Source organism: Carassius carassius, chromosome 14, assembly GCF_963082965.1.
Source record: "Carassius carassius chromosome 14, fCarCar2.1, whole genome shotgun sequence".
NCBI classification, from domain to species: domain Eukaryota; kingdom Metazoa; phylum Chordata; class Actinopteri; order Cypriniformes; family Cyprinidae; genus Carassius; species Carassius carassius.
The window spans coordinates 2,396,032-2,423,713 of NC_081768.1; the positions used below are offsets into that span (position 1 = coordinate 2,396,032).

At 34.1% G+C, this 27,682-nt stretch overlaps 1 protein-coding gene across 3 annotated transcripts in view; it reads right to left on the reverse strand.

The window, feature by feature from the left end:
* Positions 1-24,350: 24,350 nt before the first annotated feature.
* The window catches only part of LOC132156710 (signal-induced proliferation-associated 1-like protein 2), a 138,461-nt gene continuing 135,129 nt past the window's right edge, over positions 24,351-27,682 (reverse strand). The window contains exons 19-21 of one of the 3 annotated variants that reach the window (XM_059565681.1): positions 26,777-26,894; positions 26,617-26,698; positions 24,351-25,389 (exon numbers count right to left, since the gene is read on the reverse strand). In XM_059565681.1, coding sequence (XP_059421664.1) covers positions 25,243-25,389; positions 26,617-26,698; positions 26,777-26,894 — 347 coding nt within the window. In that variant the 3' untranslated portion in view covers positions 24,351-25,242. The remainder of the gene's footprint in view (positions 25,390-26,616; positions 26,699-26,776; positions 26,895-27,682) is intronic. The other 2 variants (XM_059565680.1, XM_059565682.1) reach the window with 2 other exon arrangements.

Below are 27,682 nucleotides of genomic sequence, written 5' to 3' on the forward strand. Positions count from 1 at the left end.
TTTTTTTTATATTTGATTTTTAGTTTTTAGTTTTGTATTTCCCATTAAGTAATTTGGGGGGGGGGGGGGCATTTTTGTAATTTCTGGTATTTTCTAATATATATTTATAGTTTTAATTTCAGTTTGAGTTATTTTAACACAAAGTTAAACTAAATAAAAATTAGATATGCTTCATATATCTATCTATCTATCTATCTATCTATCTATCTATCTATCTATCTATCTATCTATCTATCTATCTATCTATCTATCTATCTATCTATCTATCTATCTATATATATATATATATATATATATATATATATATTAGTTGATGTTTATTTTAAGTTATAAGTTCTGAAAATGTTTTTTTTTTATGGTTTAAAAAAAAGTTTTTGTTTAGTTAACTATATTAACCCTGGTTTAAATACCTAAATTATTATTTTTTTATGCACGGATGAATATGGTAAACATTTTCTTCTGAAATTTCTACAGCACGAACGAAGATTGAATGCATTGAATTTGTCTCTGCAAGGACAAAAAAGTTCCTTATGCAGATTACGCTCATTTTGGGTTAAAATGTCATTAATACAAAAATGTAAACAACCAATTTTTTAGAGTGATCTTTCTTTGAAGAGCATGAGTTTAGCTGAGAGGGCAGTGACGTCCCATCACTACATGTGCTCTGTGTGAATGCACCGGAAGGTTTTTGGAGCGTGTTGTTTCCAGGCGTGTTCCTGATAGTAGCAGGTTGAGGATTATGTAAACTGCGAGAAGACGGAGCATGTGTCATGCTGTAATGCATGCGGTTTGACCATCACTGAAAACACGAGTTTTGTGTTTGCAACTTTGCATATATAAATAAGTGAAACATATTAAATGTTGAATCGAAGTATGTGTGTATCAAGATTATTATAGCTACTTTAATGAAACCATAAACATTTTTGTTAATAAAATAAAATAATAAAAACTAATGTTAACTGAAATAACATAAAAACTTTTTTTTCTCTCACTTTTTTACTAAAAAAACTGAAAAAAAAAACGGAAATTAAAATGAATATAACTATATATATATATATATATTGATAAAAACTACAAAATTACTAAAACATTGAACATTGAAAAATGAATATTAATAAAATCTATACAGTATCCTTACAATGTCAAATATCCATATTACCATATTATTAGTTTCTATATTATCACCATCTGGTACGCTGCTGCCCCTGCCAAGGACAAAGGCCAAATACAAACTTGTCATCTGCTCTGCTAAGAAGATAATCGGATGCAACCTTCCATCTTTTCAGGATCTGTACACTTCCAGGACCCTGAAGCGGGCGGTTAAGATTGTGGCTGGCAATTCTCACCCTGGACACAAACTTTTTAAAGCACTCCCATCTGGTAAAAAGACTGCGGTTCATCAGGTCCAAAACCTCACGCCACAAAAACAGTTTTTTTCCATCCGCAATTGTCCTTATAAACAATACCTAGGCTAGTTGAGCTCCCAGGGCTTCTTACTCACGCCAGTGGACTTTACACTTGGCTTAAAAAAAAAAACGACAAAAAAACCACCATACACACACATGTTGTTTCACATGTGTTACATTTACACACACAACTCTGGCTGTTATATTCTTCTTAAGCTTTGCACTGACTCCTCTCTGCACATTTTGCACAATGTTCAGGAATGTTCAATTTAAGTTAGTGTTCATGTTTATTTTGTATTTTATATTTTTATCTTCCTGATTTTTTGTCTCCGCTCTTATTTTATAGATTTTACTTGTCTTATTTTAAAATTGCTTATCTCATTGTTCTATTATTTACATACAGTACTTGGCAATAAACGTGATTCTCATTCTGATTGTATCATGCAATCAACGTTCTGCGGTGAGTTTAGCTCCACCCTTTTGGTACCATTTGCTATTCTATGTTCCATAACCGAAGGGTACCAAAAAAGTGGTACAGTTCGCTATTTTGACTTCTGACAGAGTAAATGGAAATAATTGCTTACCGTACCTTACCGTACCATACTGCTCAGTGTTGAGACAAGCCAGTAAGTTACTATGCATTGGTAGGGTTTAATGGGTGAATTATTATTATTATTATTTTTTTTTTTTAGCATGTTGCTAGACATTTGTTAGGGTTAGGGAGGATCATTCAAAATAAAATAAAACAAAGATAAATAAATAAAAACATTTTTAATGTTAACACATTAATGTGGTTATACAAATGGTAATCAATCCATCAAAAATCTGGGTACAACACTTTACTATAATAAAATGGTTAATTTTCATAAGGGATATTCCTATGCATTTGTTAGAGTAGCCTGAGTAGTTTTAAAATATAGATAGTCTGTTATGGTTTGCTTGCAATTTTACCATGAAGTGGTATGTTTAACATGTTGCTAACGAGTTTCTTACATGTTTTAACATGGTTGCTGCTAGCATGATTTGGCACATTGCTAGCATGTTGTGACGTGTTTCTAACATTATTTAGCACATTACAACATGCTAGTAACCTGCTAATTATGCTAATGACATGCTAGTATCATGCTAGCGACATGCTAGTAACTTGGTAATCATGCTAACAACATGCTAGTCACTTGCTAATCATGCTAGGAACATGCTAGTCACTTGCTAATCATGCTAGCGACATGCTAGTCACTTGTTAATCATGTTAGTAACATGCTAGTAACATGCTTATCATGCTAAAAACATGCTAGCGACATGCTAGTTACTTGTTGATCATGCTAGGAATATGCTAGTAAAATGCTAATCATGCTAGCGACATGCTAGTCACTTGCTAATTATGCTAATGACATGCTAGTATTATGCTAGCGACATGCTAGTAACTTGGTAATCATGCTATCAACACGCTAGTCACTTGCTAATCATGCTAGGAACATGCTAGTCACTTGCTAATCATGCTAACGACATGCTAGTCACTTGCTAATCATGTTAGGAAAATGCTAGTAACATGCTAATTATGCTAGAAACATGCTATCAACATGCTAATCACTTGCTAATCATGCTAGCGACATGCTAGTCACTTGTTAATCATGCTAGTAACATGCTAGTAACATGCTAATCATGCTTGCAACTTGCTAGTAACCTGCTAATTATGTTAATGACATGCTAGTATCATGCTAGCGACATGCTAGTAACTTGGTTATCATGCTAGCGACATGCTAGTCACTTGCTAATCATGCTAGCAACATGCTAGTCACTTGTTAATCATGCTAGGAAAATGCTAGTAACATGCTAATCATGCTAGAAACATTCTAGTGACATGCTTGTAAGTTGTCATCAAAGTTAAAACTTTTTAAACTTTTCAAACTTTTTCAAACTCTCTGGTCAGGCAACAACTTCTTAAAACTTTCAGGCTAGGCTTTCTCAAGCCAACCTAAAGTTTGTCTTAACAAACTTTTTTGTCTAGTTAGTTTATATAGTATTTAAATAGTACATTTCATTGTTGCATTTCATTTTAGGTAATATTTTTCACTTGTTTTCCAGTAAAATAAAACTGTGTATATATATATATATATATATATGTGTGTGTGTGTGTGTATGTGTATGTGTATGTAAAACAAGATATACAGACACAAACTTACTAACATTTTTACAAAAATGGACAAATGGACAATATAAAAATAAAAGCTAGCTCAAAAGTACTATTACCTTTGTATTACAATATAACTTATATAAGTAACATATTACTATATAAGCTCTATTACTATTACTTCAAAAGTACTAATTGTTTGTTGTGCATTTTTTCGACAGTATCTGTCTTGCTTTCCAGTAAAAAAAGGCCTGCATAAAGATAAAAAGATTATATGCATAGTACACATACACAGGTATATTGAAGATTTTTCAATATATCCGAAATCAAATTAATTTTATTATCTCACAAAGAGTTTTTTTTTTTTTTTAAGCACAGATCCAACCAAATTTAATGTGCTTTGTGCTTGTCTTCGCAGTGTTTGGACAAATCATGAACAATAACACCAGAAGCATGTATAATAGTCCATTTGAATTTGATGTTTACTCTAAAGTTTGTATCATTGGGTTTTATTAGCTCTCGTTTCTCTCTCTTGTACCTCAGATGACATGAGAGAGTTGAAGTGATTCTGGCATGAATCCACCGAACGCAGGGCGCGATGGAGGGCGTGTGGCGCAGCCGTCCCACTGAGCTCAAAATGGTCCCAGATGGGCTGTGACAGGTTTGACGGGTGGCTGCAGATCTCCGCTGTCAGGGTTTCCAGGGGGAGGATTATTTTGGGCTTCTGGTGAGACTGTGTCCACGGGGCACCATTTTGCACATTTCTGAGTTGCTGGTGTGGCAACAAAAATAAAAGGCAGCTAATTGGATTCTATCAGAGCCACACAAAGCCCAGAGTAAAGCAGCACTGGAAGCACACCCGACGGCTTCATGTTAATCTTCTGAGCTCAAGGATTTATCAATAATTATTCATCAGCGGAAACATTCAAGCATGAACAGCAGCAGCAGAAAAGCTGCTGGATGACTGAATGAAAACTGCATAGAGCTGTTGCAAAGACAATTAGGTATTCGGTTATAAATATACTTTTGTCTTGATATCACAAAACATAGTAGCCTTAGAAATACAGTAGCTTTCAAAAATGTTTGGCTATTAAAAATCCAGCTAGTGTCAAGTAATAATTTCATCCCAAAAACTAAGTGAAAAAATGATATATATATTTTTTAGATATAATTTTTTTCTTAACGGGCCATTTGGATTTTTTTGCATAGTAACATTATTTCCAATAACATTTTTCATGAACTTAAAAATAAACTTAAAATTAAACTTAAAAATAATTTTTTATCAAATCATAAAATAAAATATAAATGTTACACATAAAGCTTTAAAAACTTAAACATAAAGAATATATATATGTATATGTTAATATATGTTAATTGAAATAAAACTTAAATAAAATATAAAATTAGAGGAAAAACTTTATAAACTTAACAGAAAGAGAGAGAGAAATCCTGCCTTAAAATATTTTAATAATATCTGAAAACAAAATATTAATAAAAAAATAACAAACGCACACACCAGTTTCACTAAAACGTACACTAAAATGAAAAATAAAACAGACAAGAGTAATAAATACTATAATAGTATATAAATAATACTAAAATAACATTGCATAACAATTGTATTTAAATGGTAACGCATGCAGTTACACATTATGATATTGTAAAGCCTTTGTTGATAAATACAAATACAGCAATTCATTTTAAAATACCTGTATTACAGTACATTACTATCGAGAATAATAGAAATTCCAAAAAAACTGCAAAGTAGATTTCATATATTTATTCTTCATTTATTTTTAACATTTTATTTTATGTAATCAGGGACAATGCACATTAGTAGTACATACAATATGTGAAATGTGCCAGATTTAGCTAACAACACTGGCTAATTTTCATCCGTAGTCTATTTTAATAACAGAAATTAATAAGCCAAATTAAGAACAAGGAGAAAATAAACTAAGAATATTTAAACAAAAATATTTTCTTTCCGCTCTACTTGGGGTCTGTTCCACTCATGTGTTCCTCTAAAAGCAAAAGCTAATTGACCAAAGGTAGCTGTTCTTAATGGCACATTACATGGACAATACACCGTTCTGTTATCTGATCAATGTAATCCTTAAAACCATTTACGATCTTAAAAATAAGTACCAAATCTGCAAATTGAATCAAATGTTCCCAACTTAAAATAGAAAACTTAATAAATATGCTACAATGGTGAAAGCATTTTTCTGTTTTCGCCTGTCTGCGGTCTTGGGTGATGGGATGGGGGTCTTATGATATTAGACTTCATAGCCTATAATAAAAGATGATGAATTTCAAACCTTAACTAAACACATTTTTATTCAAAGATCAACCGTCTGTCATTACTCTTTAGTCTGCCACAAGAAACAACAACAACATTAAAATCATGAACTCAAATGTCATTGTAAAAAAAAACAATGACTTTTGTAACAGTGTGTAAATCAGAACTTTCTGTAATGCTAACGCTAATGAGCTTAAACTTATTTTTTGTACACAGTGCCGCGAACTGTCAATCACTCCTGTACGCGTGCATCACTGTCCTCCTTGGAGTTGCAGCAACTTGCGCTCTCTTCATCAAGCTTTAAAACAAAATGGGCCGAGCCGAGTGTGCGCGTTTCACATACCCTCTCCGGCCACGATGAGTTGTTACTGACAGCGGCAAAAGCGACTCATGCGCTTTTCACTTGTAAAACTCAAGGGAATATGGGTAATTTAGTCTTTGCTCTCGGTGGGACGAATTAGGAAGCTTGCATTGTGAAGGGTGCTCTGAAAAGTGGCAGCGCAGGCAAAGGATAAAAACCTCTATTAAAACAGATGTCCAAATGAGCGTACCGGTACGCTAAAAGCACGTTCTGGGTGCACGGAGAGGTGGCGGTACGCTCAAGAGCTATATTTGGAAGTGGCGGTACTGAGTACCGGTGCGTACCGGCCCACTTAAAGCACTGATTAACACACACAACTCCGGCTGCTACTGTATATTCTCATATTCTCACATCCCAGACTGTAAGCTTTGCACTGGCTCATCGCTGCACATTTTGCACAATGTTCAGGAATGTTCAATTTAAGTTTAACATTTGCACTCCTCTACTTTACATATTCTGTAATGTTTGTTTTGAATTTTATATTTTTATCTTCCTGATTTTTTCTCTCTCTCCTCTTATTTTATAGCTTTTACTTATCTTATTTTAAAATAGCATATCTCATTGTTCTAATATTTATTCTTGTTTTTGTTTTGTCTGTGTCAAGCACCAATTTACCAAGACAAATTCCTCATACATGTATACATTCAGTACTTGGCAATAAACGTGATTCTCATTCTGATTTTGATTGTATCACGCAAAAGTGACGATTCTGGTCAACCAATCAACATTCTGCGGGGAGTTTAGCTCCACCCATTCGGTACCCTTTGCTATACCATGTACCATAACGGAAGGGTACCAAAAAAGTGGTATGGTGCGGTTTGCTATTTTGGTACCATTCACAACTTCTGACAGTGAAAATGGAAATAATTGTGTACTGTACTGTACCGAACCATACCACCCGTAAATGTGTTACTATGCATTGGTAGGGTTTTATAGGGTGATTATTATTTTTTTTTTGCATGTTGCTATACATTTGTTAGGGTTAAGGGGATCATTCAAAATAAAATAAAACAAAAATAAACAAATAAAAACATTTTTTAAATAGTTAACACAAAATAACCATGGTTTTGCTACACTAACCATACTTTAATTGTGGTATTTGTACTAAAACTGTGGCTATACAAATGGTAATGAGTCCACCAAAAACATGGGTACCACACTTTACTATAATAAAATTATGGTTAATTTTATAAGGCAGTTGTTAGAGTGTCCTGAGTAGTTTTAGAAGATAGATATTCTGTTATGGTTTGCTTTCAATTGTACCATGAAGTGGTATGTTTAACTTGTTGCTAACGTGTTTCTTACATGTTTTAACATGGTTGCTGCTAGAAGGATATGGTACATTGCTAGCATGTTTTAACATGTCGATAGTATGATTTGACATTTTTACAATAGCATGTTTCTAACATGTTTTTAACTTGCTGTTAGCAGGATTTGGCACATTGCTAGCATATTTTAACCTGTTTCATTGCTAGCATGTTTTAACATGCTTTAACATGTTTAATTGATAGCATGTTTTAATGTGTTTCTAACACGATTTGGCACATCACTAGCATGTTTTAACATGTTTCATTGCTAGCATGTTTATACATGTTGGTAGCATGATTTGACACATTGCCAGCATGATAGCATGTCAGATTTCTCAAGACAACATAAATAGCACAGTAAGTTGATACCCCACTGCTAAATGTGGGTGTGAGCGGTAGCGGGGGGTTTCCAAACCAGCTTCAAAGCTCAAATCGATTTCGATCATCTATCATTCCCCCTGTGTGCAATGGCAGTGAACAGCAGGCCCAATTTACTCCAAGAACAATTAGACCACAGTCTCAGGAAATCTCCAACACATGCTGCAGCGGAGACAGACTGTAAACACTCACCGCACTACTAGAGACTTTAAGAAGGGATCATGTGCTAATATAATGAAGCTTAAAGATGTCACTTCTTATTCAGATTTACTTGCCCGCTGTGAATAGAGAGCTGGAGCACACTTGAAGGATTTAATGTTATGTTGTGCAGGTCTCTCTGGAGGGGCCATGTCAGGATCAAAGATCTTCTGGAGGGCATGCTTTTCTGGAAATCATTTATCTTCTTGAAGACAGTAACGAAATTTGTGTTGAAACTACTGACACACTTCAAACATAACTTGATTTGCATGTCCTGAGGGAAACAGCCATACATGGCAGCAGAAGAGCAGTCTTAAAGATTTAAGCAAGCTTAGGCTTTGTGTCCTACACAAATGTGACACAAAATCTGAGTCTATAGGTGCTTATGTGCTGAAGCTATGTTACATCTGAGAACCCTGCAAATCACTGATTTTAAAACAATGCTGCATCATAAATAAGTAGGTTTGTGGAGTGGCACTTTGCATTTTGACCAAAAGTTGTAGCCATCCATTGGTTCCTCACAACACCCTGGTATTCTAAAAACCTCCCAGGCCACTCTAGGTACTGCTAAACAATTTGCATAAAACCACCCAGAACCCCAAGCCAATCGCTTTGCAACACGTTAAAATCACTCAGATCACCCTATCAGCTCCATTGAAACATGCATATAACCACCCAGGACAGCATAGCAACTGCATGGCAACATGTTAAAACCATCCTGAACACCCTGGCAACTGCATAGCGACATGTTTACAAACAACCCAGGACACCATAGCAATATGTTAAAAACCACCCTGAACACCCTAGCAACTACAAAGCTACATGTTTTTAAAAAACACCTTAAACACCATAGCAACATGTTAAAAACCACCCTGAACACCCTAGCAACTACAAAGCTACATGTTTTTAAAAAACACCTTAAACACCATAGCAACATGTTAAAAACCACCCTGAACACCCTAGCAACTACAAAGCTACATGTTTTTAAAAAACACCTTAAACACCATAGCAACATGTTAAAAACCACCCTGAACACCATAGCAACATGTTAAAAACCACCATGAACACCATAGCAACGTGTTAAAAACCACCCTGAAGACCATAGCAACTACACAGCTAGATGTTTTTAACATACACCCTAAACACCATAGCAACATGTTAAAAACCACCCTAAACACTATAGCAACATGTTAAAAACCCCCCTGAACACCATAGCAACTACACAGCTACATGTTTTTAAAATACACCCTAAACACCATAGCAACGTGTTAAAAACCACCATGAAAACCATAGCAATTTGCTAAAGACCACCCTGAACACAACAGCAACTACAGAGCTACATGTTTTTAAAGTACACCCTAAACACCATAGCAACATGTTAAAAACCACCATGAAAACCATAGCAATTTGCTAAAAACCACCCTGAACACAACAGCAACTACAGAGCTACATGTTTTTAAAGTACACCCTAAACACCATAGCAACATGTTAAAAACCACCCTGAACACCATAGCAACTACACAGCTACATGTTTTTAAAATACACCCTAAACACCATAGCAACATGTTAAAAACCACCATGAACACCATAGCAACATGTTAAAAACCACCATGAACACCATAGCAACTTGCTAAAAACCACCCTGAACACCATAGCAACTACACTGCTACATGTTTTTAAAGTAAACCCTAAACACCATAGCAACATGTTAAAAACCACCATGAACACCATAGCAACTTGCTAAAAACCACCCTGAACACCATAGCAACTACACTGCTATATGTTTTTAAAGTAAACCCTAAACACCATAGCAACATGTTAAAAACCACCATGAACACCATAGCAACTACACAGCTACATGTTTTTAAAATACACCCTAAACACCATAGCAACATGTTAAAAACCACCATGAACACAATAGCAACATGTTAAAAACCACCATGAACACCATAGCAACATGTTAAAAACCACCATGAACACCATAGCAACATGTTCAAAACCACCATGAACACCATAGCAACATGTTCAAAACCACCATGAACACCATAGCAACTACACAGCTATATGTTTTTTAAAAAACACCCTAAACACCATAGCAACATGTTAAAAACCACCATGAACACCCTAGCAACTACAAAGCTACATGTTTTTAAAAAACACCCTAAACACCATAGCAACATGTTAAAAACCACCCTGAACACCATAGCAACATGTTAAAAACCACCATGAACACCATAGCAACATGTTAAAAACCACCCTGAAGACTATAGCAACTACACAGCTACATGTTTTTAAAATACAACCTAAACACCATAGCAACATGTTAAAAACCACCATGAACCCCATAGCAACATGTTAAAAATCACCATGAACACCATAACAACTACACAGCTATATGTTTTTAAAATACACCCTAAACACCATAGCAACATGTTAAAAACCACCCTAAATACTATAGCAAAATGTTAAAAACCACCCTGAACACCAAAGCAACTACACAGCTACATGTTTTTAAAATACACCCTAAACACCATAGCAACATGTTAAAAACCATCCTGAACACCATAGCAACTACACAGCTACATGTTTTTAAAATACACCCTAAACACCATAGCAACATGTTAAAAACCACCATGAAAACCATAGCAATTTCATAAAAACCACCCTGAACACAACAGCAACTACAGAGCTACATGTTTTTAAAGTACACCCTAAACACCATAGCAACATGTTAAAAACCACCATGAAAACCATAGCAATTTGCTAAAAACCACCCTGAACACAACAGCAACTACAGAGCTACATGTTTTTAAAGTACACCCTAAACACCATAGCAACATGTTAAAAACCACCATGAAAACCATAGCAATTTGCTAAAAACCACTCTGAACACAACAGCAACTACAGAGCTACATGTTTTTAAAGTACACCCTAAACACCATAGCAACATGTTAAAAACCACCATGAACACCATCACAACATGTTAAAAACCACCATGAACACCATAGCAACTTGCTAAAAACCACCCTGAACACCATAGCAACTACACTGCTACATGTTTTTAAAGTAAACCCTAAACACCATAGCAACATGTTAAAAACCACCCTGAACACCATAGCAACTACACTGCTACATGTTTTTAAAGTAAACCCTAAACACCATAGCAACATGTTAAAAACCACCACGAACACCATAGCAACTACACAGCTACATGTTTTTAAAATACACCCTAAACACCATAGCAACATGTTAAAAACCACCATGAACACCATAGCAACATGTTCAAAACCACCATGAACACCATAGCAACATGTTCAAAACCACCATGAACACCATAGCAACATGTTCAAAACCAGCATGAACACCATAGCAACTACACAGCTATATGTTTTTTAAAAAAACACCCTAAACACCATAGCAACATGTTAAAAACCACCCTAAACACTATAGCAACATGTTAAAAACCAACCTGAACACCATAGCAACTACACAGCTACATGTTTTTAAAATACACCCTAAACACCATAGCAACATGTTAAAAACCACCATGAAAACCATAGCTTTTTTATAAAAACCACCCCGAACACAACAGCAACTACAGAGCTACATGTTTTTAAAGTACACCCTAAACACCATAGCAACATGTTAAAAACCACCATGAAAACCATAGCAATTTGCTAAAAACCACCCTGAACACAACAGCAACTACAGAGCTACATGTTTTTAAAGTACACCCTAAACACCATAGCAACATGTTAAAAACCACCATGAACACCATAGCAACTTGCTAAAAACCACCCTTAACACCATAGCAACTACACTGCTACATGTTTTTAAAGTAAACCCTAAACACCATAGCAACATGTTAAAAACCACCATGAACACCATAGCAACTACACAGCTACATGTTTTTAAAATACACCCTAAACACCATAGCAACATGTTAAAAACCACCATGAACACAATAGCAACATGTTAAAAACCACCATGAACACCATAGCAACATGTTCAAAACCACCATGAACACCATAGCAACATGTTCAAAATCACCATGAACACCATAGCAACTACACAGCTATATGTTTTTAAAAAAACACCCTAAACACCATAGCAACATGTTAAAAACCACCATGAACACCCTAGCAACTACAAAGCTACATGTTTTTAAAAAAACACCTAAACACCATAGCAACATGTTAAAAACCACCATGAACACCATAGCAACTACACAGCTACATGTTTTTAAAATACACCCTAAACACCATAGCAAGCAACATGTTACAAACCACCATGAACACCATAGCAACATGTTAAAAACCACCATGAACACCATGGCAACATATTAAAAACCACCATGAACACCATAGCAACTACACAGCTACATGTTTAAAAAACACCCTAAACACCGTAGCAATATGCTAAAAACACCCTAAACACCATAGCAACATGTTTAAAACCACCAAGAACACCATAGCAACTTGTTAAAAACCACCATGAACACCATAGCAACATGTTAAAAACCACCAAGAACACCATAGCAACTACACAGCTGCATGTTTTTAAAAAACACCCTAAACACCATAGCAACATGTTAAAAACCACAATGAACACCATAGCAACATGTTAAAAACCACCCTGAACACCATAGCAACTACATAGCTACATGTTTTTAAAAAACACCCTAAACACCATAGCAACATGTTAAAAACCACCGTGAACACCATAGCAACATGTTAAAAACCACCATGAACACCATAGCCCACCCACCCAAATCACCCTAGCAACTGCATAGCAACGTGCCAAAAACCACCCAGGACAGCATAACGACTGTTTTGGCAACCACCCACTATACCCTGATATTGTGTCAGTAACTTTGTTGTTAACAAAAGAGAAGAATTTCAAAAGAAAAGTTTCCCTGCAGTGTTCTGTCAAAATGAAAGCCCTTTGGTTTAAAACAAAAACAAAACATAAATATTAATTTTTTTTTATATTTTATTAGTTATATAGTTATATAATATTAGTTATTATAAAAAGTTTAAATTAAGATTATGAAATATTTATTTATAAAAAAATATTTAGTATTATTTTTAAATAATATAGGGATTTATTTAATTGTAATAAGTTGTTTAAATAAAAATATTAATAGTTGTAAAAAGAATTAAATGAGATGTTTTCCCAATTAGTTTTGCCTGTTTTCCTTGAAATAATACACATTTTAGTAAGTATTGCGCATGCGAGCACCGCCCTAGATGTGTTATGTGGTTTTAATGTTGAACTAATTATCATTGACTCTGCGTGTATTTAGATGAATTAATCCAAATCAAAAACCCAAAACCATCATTAACTAATAATATTATCCCACAACATATCATCAAAATCATATCATTGACATGATAATGACTCTTTACAGACTGGAACTGTTTCCTCATCAGTGTGTGTTGGTTGTTCTGCCCACACAGAAACAAGCATTAGAGCTTCAGCCAGAGCTCAACTAATTACTCTTCAGATACAATTACTTGTTTCTCATTTCCCCTCTGGTCAACTTGTTGGATTTTCTATTATGTTTTCCCATAATAGCATTTCTCTTGCCCGTCTGCACATTCATATTCTTGTTTTTATAGGTTTTTGTGTCCTGTATATATAATAAGCATAAAGGAATTATTGTGAGATGATAACATCTAGAAGCATATGTCTGAGGATGCAGGGAAACGCTGAAGATTTCCCTGTCAAATCATTGTAAATTGAACAAAATTTTTACTTAAACATTGTGGAATAATGCCTCTTTTATGTACAGTCTGAATTAGATTTATATCTAAATGCAATTATACCTGTAGCCAGGGACTAAAATAACAAATGCAAGTTAAAGTGTTTCTCGCCAGTTGGCTGGTAACTATTTTTTTTATTTTTATGTTTTGTTAATTAAACATCTTCTGAAGTTTGTAATGAAAATGTATTAAAAGCCTGCTGTCAACAAAAGAGAAGTATTAAAAAAAGTCCCAATATTTAACAGTATATATATATATATATATATATATATATATATAAACAGAAAAAAAATCAGCTATACATAGTAGAATGGTAATAATAATAACAATAATGATAACTATTATTGTATGAAATAAAATTATCATTATCAATTTACAGTTTCTCCAAAGAAGTAATGCACAGTGTCATGATACGTTTTCTGAAATTATTTGCTTTGGGGTGTCATTGTCAGTTTTATGTCCTGTCTGTAGCCATTCATTGGATATTGCACATTTTACATGCAGAAAAAGCATTTATTGGACAATTTATAGCACATTGCAAGGAGCAAGCATCCAAAATAAATCACTTGAATGTGACATACTCATAGTTACAACTTCAGAAGGAAGTAGGATTTTCTGACAAGCACTTAAATGCAGCATATAGATGAGTTTCATCTGTGTAAACACAGGAGAGTTATTGCATATCGTTGTGTGTCATTCATCATCTGTTCACGCTCATGAGCTTATAAAGCTGCATGACACAGATGAAAGATATTACAAGGTACTGTATTCCAGCCGAGCGTTAATTCCACTGTGAAATGAGAAATAAGAAGAGGGCTGAAGATTGAGCCATTCGTCTTTATATTATTGGATAGCTGCATGTGCATTTATTGTTTCCACAGCAACAAAATGAGTTTCATATAGGAAGCAGGCACAGAAAATATATTAGCAATGTTATTGCTTATGTAAAGCAATTTACAGTACACTAATGGTAGGAATAATGTTTCCCCGGAGCATCATGTGTTGTCCTGATCAGGACTGTGATCAGTAAGAGCTGCTGTAGAGCTGTGCATTGAGAAACTCACACACTGATGAAATATGAACCATGAACACCCTGGAACTTGTTGTTGGTTCGGGTAAAAACATCTGCCAAATGATTAAATGTGATCACATTAGAAGAACAGTTCCAAAATATATATTTTTACGGGACCTGTGATACTTTTTTTTTTTAGAATTCTTTGATAAATAAAAAGTTTAAAAGAACAGTGTTTATTCAAAATAGTAATTTTGTGTTACAATATAGGCTACTATTCAAACGTTTGGGGTCAGTAATTTTTTACTTGTTTGTTTGTTTCTTTCTTTCTTTCATTCGTTCTTTCTTTCTTGCGTCACAGAAATAAATTACATTTTAATTTAAATTATAAATTATATATAGATAAGAATTATAAATATTAGAAACTGCAATAATATTTAGTATTTTTAACATAGTATTTTTGTTCAAATAAATAGAGCCTTGATAAGTATAAGAGAGCATTGCATTAGCATAAGATGAACATTAAAACTTCTTACTTGCAAACACACACACACACAAATAAATTGTGTATAAATAATTTTATTTTATTATAAGTGTCATATAAACAATTTTAAGTAATTAGTTTTCTATTTGCACATTTTTCTGTGATTAATCTTATATTAACATAATATATTTACATCACATTTAAATATATTTAAATACTTTTTACATTTTTTTTACCTGTATGTGTGTTCCTTGGGAATTGAACCAATGCCCTTTTGCACTACTAATGCAATGCTCTACCACTGAGCCACAGGAACATATATTATCATAATTTTTACGTTACATAATCTCCAAGAAGCAACTTAAAAATGTAATATTTTAAATGCGTGTTTTATGGCATCTTTTCACTGATTTGCCTATTATCACTGATATCAATACTGCTACTGTTCTCAAGAAACATTTCTGATCATCAATGTTCAGACCGGGGACCTTCTTGCTGTGAGACAACAGTGCTAACCATGATGTTGATGTTGTTATATTGACTGTGTTTTAGTGAGTGTAATCAGGCCAGGTTTCCAGACACTTCCACATGTCCAGACGACAAACAAACACATAATGACCTGCTCTCCCTTCCGCCGCCAACAATATCCTGTGCTGTTTGAGCCAATGCTAACAGCTCGTTTGTTTTCTTTTGTTTTAACAGGAAACTCATCTCATCCTACGCAGAGGAAGGACAGAGACCTCTTTCCACAAACAAACACTCGCTTTAGCCGTCTAAAAACAGAAATGCTTCAATTCGAGCCGGCGATTCTGCAGGAAGGTAAATAAACATTATAGGAAACAACTTACTGATTGCCACAGGCTTTAATAATTATTATTAGTTATCATTGGATAGCTTCTCTCAAGTGACGACATTTGTTTATTCTGCTGCTGTAGGTCCAGAACATATTCTAAACTCGTAGAACTATTATTGACATGAGTCTGCTTAAAATGTTTTGATTGTGGAAAAACATCTTACATCAGTTGGTCATTATAAATGATAGAGAAACTGAAAATTAGCACAATGCACAAATATTGTGTGAGTGTGTGTGTGTGTCCATGGCCATAGACATGAATGAGGTCTTCATAGACTAAACACTTTAAAAGAGACAGACATGTAGATGTTTGTGAGAGATGGATTCTGTTTCGGAGGAATGAACTATCATATTGCACCATCACTATAGTTTAGGTGCGTATCATTTTATCAGCTTTATAAGTTTTAATTTCTTTAATAACAACTGCTATATAGATAACTTTGTCTAGTGCTTCTATGAATGTTGTTAGCATGACTTTGTTAAAAATAGAACTATTATAAGTCTAAAGAATGAAAAAGGTATAGAGTTCTTCTTCTTCGTGGCTTGTGTTTGCATATTTCATTTAAGTCTGTTCCCTACTTGTTCTATAGATCTCTGCACCACTGTTTTGATAGCATTGATAAAGTTTTTGACAGATAATATCATGATTTTTTATTTTATTTTTGTTACAGAATGTGGTATCCTTTCAGCAATAACATGTCCGTGGGCTCTTTTGATCACTGTTAGTTTAAGTACTGGTAATCATTGCATTGTTGCCAGATATTAAAACAAATAAAAACCAAATAAAAAATAGTTTCAAATAAAAAAATAGTTCAAATATTGTGTAAATAAGATCAGATAAAGATATCGTTAACCCTAAAATGCAACGTCCCACTTTATACACTTTCTAAAGTGTCAAATTAAGTAGAAAAGATAAGATCAAATGCGTATAATAACTGGATCTGGCGCCCTCACTCACAACACACTAAACAAACAAACACATCCAAATTAATTAATATATTTAATTAAATCTATATGCAATTTCAAGTGCTCACATCTCCTTCTCTGATGTTTCTCCCAGTAATATCATATGTCTCCTAGAGTTTAAGACATGATCTCAATTTTGTCTCAAACATAGAGAAGTTTTAGGAGAAGAATCTCAAACATAGTTATTTCCAAATAAAATATTTCCAAATGTATTTCTGATTGAGACATAGGTCTCAAAATTAGATTAGGTATAAATACTGTTTTTAACTTACTTGTGTAAAATGATTTATTTATAGAAATTATAATAATAATTAATAGAAAGTATAAATTACTTATAATGTAATTATCATTTTTAAAGCTGTAAAAATGTGTAATTTTCTTTTTACATGATTTTATATCATTTTTACATTATAAAATAAGTATATAAACAAATGTAATTTACAAATTATAAAGACAAAAATTTATAAAAATACTTTTTACATAGTTTTAAAAATGATAAAATTTGGATTTATATTTGCCCATTAAATTATAAAAGTGTAATAAACATAATTTTAAAACATTTGTTTTTAACAAAGAATAATCTTGGGAGAAACATCTGAGATATATTTAGAAAAATCAGCCGACATTGCATTTGAAATTATTGTAAGGAAAAAAATAAAAATAAATTGCAATAAAAAATGCATTGCAAAAAAATCATTGCAATAAGCTTACTGAAAAAGTGCATAAAAAACTGTTTCAATTAAAAAACTGATTTTGACTTCGTACTGTTTTGTTCATTTATAGTACTGCATTATTAGCTTGTCGTGGTGCGTTTAGCAGCTCATTCATCAACACGTTGATTTGATTGAAAGATACTGTAAATACTCATAGTACAGTGACTCTACTAAAGCCCATCATATCTGTTACCTCACTAAGAAGCTCATCTACTTTAGCACAGTGTGACGGGACGAAGCTGAAGCGCTCCGAGCTGCTGTGAAGTACAGTGCCACCCCAAACAGCAGAACACAATTAAATCTGGATTAATTACTTACAGACACGCTGACATTTGAGCGTTTGGAGGGAAGCCCAATATAAGTAATCATCTAGAGCTGTAGAGACGATGTGATGCTGAGACATGGCAAGATTGAACTAATCAGCTGCCTGGCAGGATTCAGAGCCGCGTGAAACACAAAACACTGCCAAATATGTTAGGTTACGAGTCTTCACGTAATCATGAAGGAACTGGACGGAGATTTGACCTCCTTCAACACCTTTCTGTTGATCTCAGGGAACATTACCCCCAAAGAATATCTCATTGGCTTTAATAAGTTCTTACTGTAATCGTGGACAGTGCTTTAACAGATACTTTGTGTAGCAGAACCAAATTGAGTAAAGGTCAAAAACATCAGTAAAATATTCTTTAGTTTTCAGCATGCTAAATGTAGTATTTAGTTAAAGAGGTTAATATGCAAAAAAGAGGCTAGTCACAATACTTGCATTTGCACAGAAATATTAGTCTTTGTGTAGAAGACTACGTACAGTATATATCTGTATATGTATATGTGTGTGTGATGTTTACCCTGTCAAGCTGGGAAACGGCTCATGTGATTGTGATGTTCTCAGGAGTTTTGTTCTTCTGTGATCAGAGCTGATTGCATCTGCCATTCACACTCATCACTCCGCTTCATTACTGATATCAGCTCATCTCCAGCAAACGGCGCAGGGTCTTTGTGTGTCGACTTCCAGTCATTACAGACCTACAGCGCCAATGAGCCGTATCACAAACCCACATCACGCTGCTATTGTTCCTGGAGAAATCTGCTTTCAGCGTCTCTCCGCTGCTGCCAAGACGTGCGTCAGAGCTTCAGCTCGTGTGTCTGTCAGGACGGAGAGTGTCAGATATCCACCAGATCCAAACGAGCGCCATACATCTTTGGATTCACCAGCAATCTTTGTCTGGTTTATTTGCGGGTACAGCAGAATCAACCTGACAGTGGTTTGTGACATGAATTGCTGTTGAAGACCACAATCACAGTGTTATATGTGCTGAAACCTCAGTCAGAGGAAGAACTACACAGCTCTCTAAAGGGTTAGTTCACTCCACTGATGTTATTGTGAATGACTTCTGGTTTCAAAACATAAGCATTTGACATTGACTTTAGAAGACTTGAAATACTGTATGTGACCCTGGACCAAAAAACCTTTCGTAAGGGTACTTTTATTATTATTGAGATTTCTACATCATCTGAGAGCTGCATAAATAAGCTTTTCATTGATGGTGTAAAAACAAATATTGAGAAAATCGCCTTTAAAGTTGTCCGAATGAATTCTTAGCAATGCATATTACTAATCAAAAATTAAGTTTTATATATTTACGGTAGGAAATCTACAAAATATCTTCATGGAATATGATCTTTACTTAATATCCTAATGATTTTTGGCATAAAAGAAAAATCTATAATTTTGACCCATACCGTGTATTTTACAAATAAACCCCAGAGACTTAAGACTGCTTTTGTGCTCCAGGGACACAAATGAGGTTTCCTACAGAAAACACCAGTATAATGGAAACAGAACGGCAGATTATACTATCATAAACCAGCATTTGGATGTCATGCAATAGATCGATCGTGAAACAGGATGATTCTGGAGACTTCTGGACATCATAAACCAAATCTGGACACCAAAGCCTTGACTTTAGCCATGGTTTAAACTCCTGCGGCTTCAAACCCACCCAGAAAAATGACCCCCATCAGAAGAGCCTCCAGCAGTAGGAGATCCCATCTGCCGCACTGGCAGAGACAGCACACGCTGATTAAACATCTCCATTAAGAGAGACTCTCAGAGATCCACCTCGTGTCTGCTTCTGCTGTGTGAAGCCCAGCCGGTCTGGCAGCCCGGATCTACCTTGAAACCATCCCAAAAAGCTCCAGAGAAGCAGCAGAGGCCATCAGCACAGCTAATGAAGACAAAACACACAGACGCTCTGGTTTAGCTTCAGCACACACATGCATACGACCACAACCTCCTGCCAAGAGAGAAGAAACACCCTCTAATATGAGCCCTGATGCAAATTACCCACAAAAAGGGACTCTTTTGACAGATTCTGGTCTGATTGGATTCATGCAATTTCTATGAACTGAGGCTTGTGAGTTTGATCACCTGAGCTTCTACAGTGAGCAACAACTAGGAGAATTTGCAGATCTAGATTGATTTTCCTCTGCATGCAAGCACATCAAAGAAAAATAAACTCTGTTTCACTCAGACTTTTTAATGTTGCACTTGCAGAACTGGCAGGAAACAATGCATCACGCATGCAGATGTTGATTATTGATTCACATGATCAGTGGAGCGAAGACGCGCTCTAATTGATCTGATCACGACAGAGCTTTCCTGTAATGCAGGTATTCATCGGGGTTGTGAATTGATGACTTATTCATTAAATCTTTAAATTCTAACTCATTAAATATGAAGAATGTCAAATGGGATAGGTTTAAAATAAACTCAATAAAAAGATGAAATATTGAAATTGAATTGAGTTTATTAAATAAATCAGAAAAGTCATAAAAATATACATATTTTAAAACAACAAATAAATAATTTTAAATAAAAAATAAATAATTTGAAAATTAAAACAAAGTAAAAGTGTTACAAAAAAGAAAACAATTAATTTTATTAATGTAATATTTCAATAATTTAATCAGAAAAACCCAATTAAAATAAATAAACATAAGACCTGCTAAAAAAAATAATATTTAAATTAAGGATTTTTTTATACTTGAAAGAAAAAGATACAAATTTAAATGAATATTTTTTAAATAAAACAACTACTAAATAAAGGTGAAGTATATTTTGACAGTCCAGCTGTCTCAGGGTTTTACAGCGTTTGTGAATTGATGGAAAGGCAAAAATCGATTAAATCAGACAAATATATATATATATATATATATATATATATATATACATATATATATATATATATATATATATATATATATATATATATATATATATATATATATATATATATATATATATATATATATATATATATATATATATATATATATATATATATATATATAAAAATTACAATTAAAAATAAACAAAACAAAACACTTACTAAAAATATAAAATATTTAATTAATGTATTTGATATTTTAACAATTAAATAAATAAATGTCATGCAGACATTAACCATCAGAGAACAGCAAACATGTGACTACGTTGTTATATTACAGAAATATTCAAATTAAATTTCTCAGGCAGACCTAAATTTCTTAGGTTAAAAAAAAAAGGAAAGGAAAAGTTTGAAAATCCCTGTAGTAATGCATCGAAAAGGTTTTAGAAAGAAGCTTCCTATTTGATGGACATTCTTTTCTCTTTTTTTCATTTTGAGATTCTTTGATGAACAGAAAGTTCAAAAGAACAACATTCCAATATTTTACAACACTATGCATGACACTGTAATATCTTTCTCAAACAATGTCCCCCAGACATTTAAAAGCTAGTGCATTTCAGCACAGAAAAGGCTAAATGGAGAGCAAACTGTTTTGAAAGCGACTACTGCTAAAATATGCAGATGCCATTCTTAATTCGACATGAAAGCGAGGTCATGAAAAATGAAAATACATCTTTCCATAAACTTGTCATGAAAACATGGCTGTATCTCTCTCTCTCATCCAGGTCAAATAAACATGTCCAGCCTGATTAAAGTCAGTACGTTACATCAGCGCTGCTTGTAATACAGTAAGCAGCTAGCAGTCTTGCGATTGAGGGAAAACACATGCTGTTCGAATCACAATCTAGCGAGAGCGGCTCTAGCTGCTGTCTGTATGAACACACGCCAACATGCATGGCATGCTTCCTACCCACAATCCTTTGTGGTGGAGTTGTGCACCACACCCGAACAGCTGCGGCTACCACAGGCTTTACAGAAGAAATATGTGATCCTTATTCTGAAACAATGTATATTTCAGTCAGAGAAGCAGCATCTGTTCTGCAGTCTATTTTTCCACTTATTTGATAGACATCTGTTGTTTTCTCGTCTTACTAAAGCAGACAGAGATGATTAAAGCAACAATTACCCAAAAATTAACATTATACACACCCTCAGGCCATGCACAATGAGTGTGTTTCTTCATCAGATTTGGAGAAATGTAGCATTGCATCAGTGTCTCATCAATGGATGCTCTGCAGTGAATGGGTGCCGTCAGAATGAGAGTCCAAACAGCTCATAAAAACATCACAACACTCATCAGTTCATCAGTTAATGTCTTGTGAAACCAAAGGCTGTGTGTTTGTTACGAACAAATCCGTCTGCTCTGGGAGTTTGTAAGGTTTTATAATGTGCGTTTTAATATAGCTTCTACAAATTCAAACTTGTGTTGTTGTGATTGGTTTAAGATGCAGCAAGAACTAATGACATCACTGATACAATGAGGCATTCTTTCCCAGTCATCTAAATTACAAAAAAGTGCCTTAATTTATTTGATTGTACCCTGTTTCTACTTGACAAGTAAAAAATTCACATACTGTTTTTTCTCTCCTTTTTGGAACTTACTTGCATGGAAAAGATTAGTTATTGTTAACTAAAACTGTTAAAAATAATTTTCACTCATTGAAATAAAGTGGAATCTACATATCAGATGAAAAACTTGTACTGCGAATGAATTAATTCAAATATTTAAAGTGAACTATTTAAACAATTTAAAAAAAAATATTAATAAATACTAGTTTATACATAATACTAGAGATTACTAGAAACTCTTTTAAAAGTTGGATAAATTTCCATGACTTTTTCAGGGCAGGAATTTGCAGATATCCTGCAACATTCCCATGTTTTGGGTGAGTGTGGGAATGCTGCGAGCCGATGAATCAGCCGTGTGTCACATATCGTCTCAAATACAGTCAGCTGGGACTCAACGAGCACTTCCTACATCTCACAATGTGTCACATCTCCACTTCCTGTCTGGCTCTGTGTAAATAGTGGCCTGTAAATGAGGCTTCAGCACTTTTCAGTGTGTAAGAGCGTGACAGTGTAACAGTTTGATCCAGCTCACAACACATGGAGAACAGGAGCGTTTCCATGACTCGTGTCATTCCGGCCTCCTGCGGCTCCACTGGGAATGTTTAAGGATCGTGTGTGTGTTGCTTTGTTCCCTGAATTGAGCGTCTCCCCGTCTTGCACCACTTCATTCCTGCGGTCGTCTCTGATGTTGGAAAGAGATTCCTGGCAGCTAGGATTTACAGTGCGTGGAAATGGAAAGTAGATTCTTTAATCATAATGTAATTTATGAGTTTGGCCTCTTTGAAGCTTTAACAATTTACATATAAAAACAGAAAGAAAAAACATGCTAGATGCATCAACAGCAGTTTCTTTTAAGCAATAATTCACTTAGAAATCAAAATTCTGAATTGTAATTTTTCGGTGAATTATTGGTTTTAGAAAGGTTTGCAGAATGAACTACATCCATTCTCTCACCTGTGGATGCTCAGATAAGTGTCCATTAGATATGAACTTTATTCTAAGGCAGGTATTCCCAAAAGAGTCCTCGGCTGAATATGCTGCTTCCATGGCAACAAAAACCCACGGCAACAATCATTCTCTGCCAGTGCTGAACTGGAGAAAATGTCAGAGTCATCAGAAAGTCAATCAAATCTCAGGATGCTCAGAAAGTACCAGACATCCAACTCACACCAAACAATTAAACACATTTCCCCTACAACGTCACATTACCGTAATGCAAAATATAAAATGTATTTTGCATTTCCATCTTAGCAAGAAAATAAGGAATATTTGTTTTTGAATTATTATTATTATTAGTAGTAGTACAGTAGTAGTATCGTCACATTTCTCCAACTAATTCACATTATCATAATTCAAGTAATAAAATTTTTATATTTTGCATTTTCATCTTATCTTGCAAGAAAAAAAGACCATTTGTTTATGCATTATTATTATTACTACTTCTACTACTATGAAAATTAAGCACCTTTCTGGGCCTGAAAATTTAATTTTGCATTTGCACCAAATTTTGCAAGAAAATGACTTTTGATTTGACATTATTATTATTATTGCTCGTTGCACATTATTGCACAATGCCATGATATTGGCATTTTTTTTTGCAAGAACTTTTGCATATTTTTTTTGCATTACAATTATAACTTCACCTACAAAATTTCATTACCATAATGCAAAAAATGGAAATAAAAAAATAAAATAAAAGTAATGATCATTGTGCACACATATTTATAAACACGTAAATGTTTTTTCCAAAGACCTGAAATATTAAGATGACGCATCAGATTTATTTTACATACTACATTTATTAAAAAAAAAAAAAAAAAAAAATTCCCATCTTGCATGAAATTTACAGAGAAACATATTTGTAAAAGCATAGAAACCAACAAAGTGTTATCTAGCAGCATCCAAAAGTTGGAATGAGGGACAAAAAGACAAATCCTCAGTGTAACTATGTATCAGACACAGTCCATCACAGTATGGCCTTCTCACAGCCGTCCCTCCAGACGCCATTCATTTTAATAAAATAAACTAATTTAGGTGAAATAAGCTTAAATAACAGTGTTAAATACAAGACACTTGATTGGAGGTTCTGTACAGACATGGACACATAGTTTGGCATGTGATCGCGGATTCGAGACGTTGCAGGTGATGCACACACCTGCTTCATTTCGGCTTTTCTTTGAGGCACAATCTCAACATCTACAGCTTCACCAACTCTTCACATCGTGTTTGTTTTTGAAATCCATGACTCGTATTGCCAGAACTTGATGATTGTGGACAGAAATGATTCAGAAAGGTCCCGCTGAGCTTCAACGTTTGATTGCACCTTTCAATAACAGAGGCAGAGAATGAAGTCTTGATGTGTTACATTCACAATCCACCTCCAGAAACATTGTTTAGTTGCTAATCGAGTACATTCTCCATTTTCTTTCGCTGCTCATCTGCACCAACACAAGTGGCTTCTTCAGTCCAGAACATACTTACATTCTACATCTGATTGAACTGCAGTAGGAGTTGGGCTTTGCTAGTGTCGGTCAATGGTGTGCAGTCCCGAGCGTCTCCAGTGGTCTCCATCAAGGCTTCTTGTCGATGGTGTGGAAGAACCACTGGGTGAACTTCCTGAGCTGTGCGGCAGCCGTCTGGCTCTCCTCCTGCAGACGCATGTTGTCCTGCCGCAGGTGCTGCACCTCCACCTGCAGGATCGCCTTGTCTTCCTTCTCCTGAGCACAAAAGTCAAACAATGGCTTCAGAATATAGTCAACTAGCTCTTTTATGGTGCTCAATATATGCTTTCATTATATGCAAAATCAATATCAGATTTTGGATAATCCTTGGATAGTGTGAGTAAACAAAGTAATTAAAAACAAACAAAAATACATGCAGTGTAAAATAATTTGATTCTATTTATATTTTCTTGCACACCTTTAACTTGAAGAGAAACACTATGGCTGTCAATATAATTGATTAAACTTTTAAAAATAAGTTTCTAAATTTAATTTTTTTTATGTTTTAAATAATTTTTAAAGCGATAATACTGTTAAATGGTAAATCTGTAACTGGTTATATTGTAAAAATAAGAACCCAACAATACTGTAATGTTTATTTTAAATTAAAAAAAATTTTTTTTTTATAATTTATAAATTTTTGTAATTTTTGTAATTGTTTTTGAAAGTGGTGGTATTTTTAGATTCTGTAATATTGTGAAGAGAGTAATTTTGTCAGATTAAGTGGTAATATTGTCATTTTGGTATTTATTAAATTTAATGTTATTTTGTTCTTTTTTTAAATAATTTTTTAATAGTAGTAATGCGGTCAAATTCTGTAACAGTGTGAAAGCAGTAATGTCAAATTAGAAAGAGGTAAAACTTGTCTCTTTTTTATTTTATTAATCTTATCTTTTATTATTTATTTTTTCAATTGTTCAAAATGTTTTTTTTTTTTTTAAACTCGAATATTTGTAAAGGTGATAATGTTGTCAAATTAGAAACGGACAATACTGTCATTTTTATTACACTTTATTTCATTATTTATTTATTTTTAAATTAATTTCAACCAGCCATGGTTATATTGTCAAATGCTGTAATATTGTGAAGGCGGTAATACCAACCTATTTTTATTTATCAAATTTAAATGTATTTTTTATAATGTTCTATTATTGTATAAAATTCTATTATTTGTTTTACCATTTTAACATTCTCTACTTCTCTTTACTTCAGAGTGATGTGCCTCTGGAAGCTTGTGTTCTTCAAGTGAACGTCACTATATTGTTCATCTCAAAGAAGCTCAAAATCACTTTCACATACTTTTACATGAACTGTTCCCTCCTGCTGGAATGAGCTGCACAACTCAATCTCTGGACAGCTTCGGATAAAAGTATGTAAATGTAAATGTTCTCTAAAGAACTAAAAAACATGGCTATGGTTTTCCCTCAGGACGGGATAGTTTACCTTCTTCAAGTCGTACTGCAGCTGTCTCAGGATGACCTCCAGCTGATTGACTTTGCCTGTCAGTGTGGCTGGAGACGCATCACTGAAGAGAGAGACAGAGCTGTTAGTCTGGGCATGAACACACACAGTGGATTGTGTGTGTGTTCAGTGTTAAACTCACCCGGCCTCCAGTGCGGCTCCCTCAGCGGCCGCCACACGTCTGGTGAGCTCACGTGAGATCTGCAGCGCTTCGGCTCTCTGCATGTCCGTCATGGTGCAGAACGAGGCTACACGCTGGTCTGGACACAAAGAAACACCAGGCACACTCAGATCAGGACACATACACAGCAAAACCACAGCAAACTCAGTGCTGAAAGAGACTCAATCATATCTGATGGCAGTATCAAATATAGTAATGTGATGATGTGTTAATAATAATCAGGTCTCATCAATCCTAATAGATTTGTTAAGAATAAAGTAATATTAAAAATAATATTATGACAATTAAACAAATTTCCTCCAATAATTATCAATGCAAAAAACTAAATAGAAAATAATAAAGCAAATAACGCATCTAGATTTAATTTAGCAAGCAAATGAACTATTTTGAATTAATAGTTATTATTTTCAAATGTCTGCTACAAATTCTCATCATAATGCAAAATAAAAACAAAATGCATTTGCATTTAATATTGCAATAAAATGACAACATTTTGTATTTTTATTATTATAATAAGCACATTTTCTCCCCCAAAAATAAATAAAATAATTACCATAATGAAAAAAATATATACGTCTTTGTATTATTATTATTATTATTAGCAGTAGTGCATTTGCTCTACATTTGCTTTCATTACCATAACACAAAAAATGTAAATAAAAATATGAATTTGCATTTAATTTTGAAAGAAAATAAACTATGTCTGCATTAATATGTGACCCTGGAGCACAAAAGCAGTCTTGAGTCTCTGGGGTATATTTGTAGCAATAGCCAAAAAAACATTGTATGGGCCAAAATTATTGATTTTTCCTTTATGCCGAAAATCATTAGGATATGAAGTTAAGATCATGTTCCATGAAGATATTT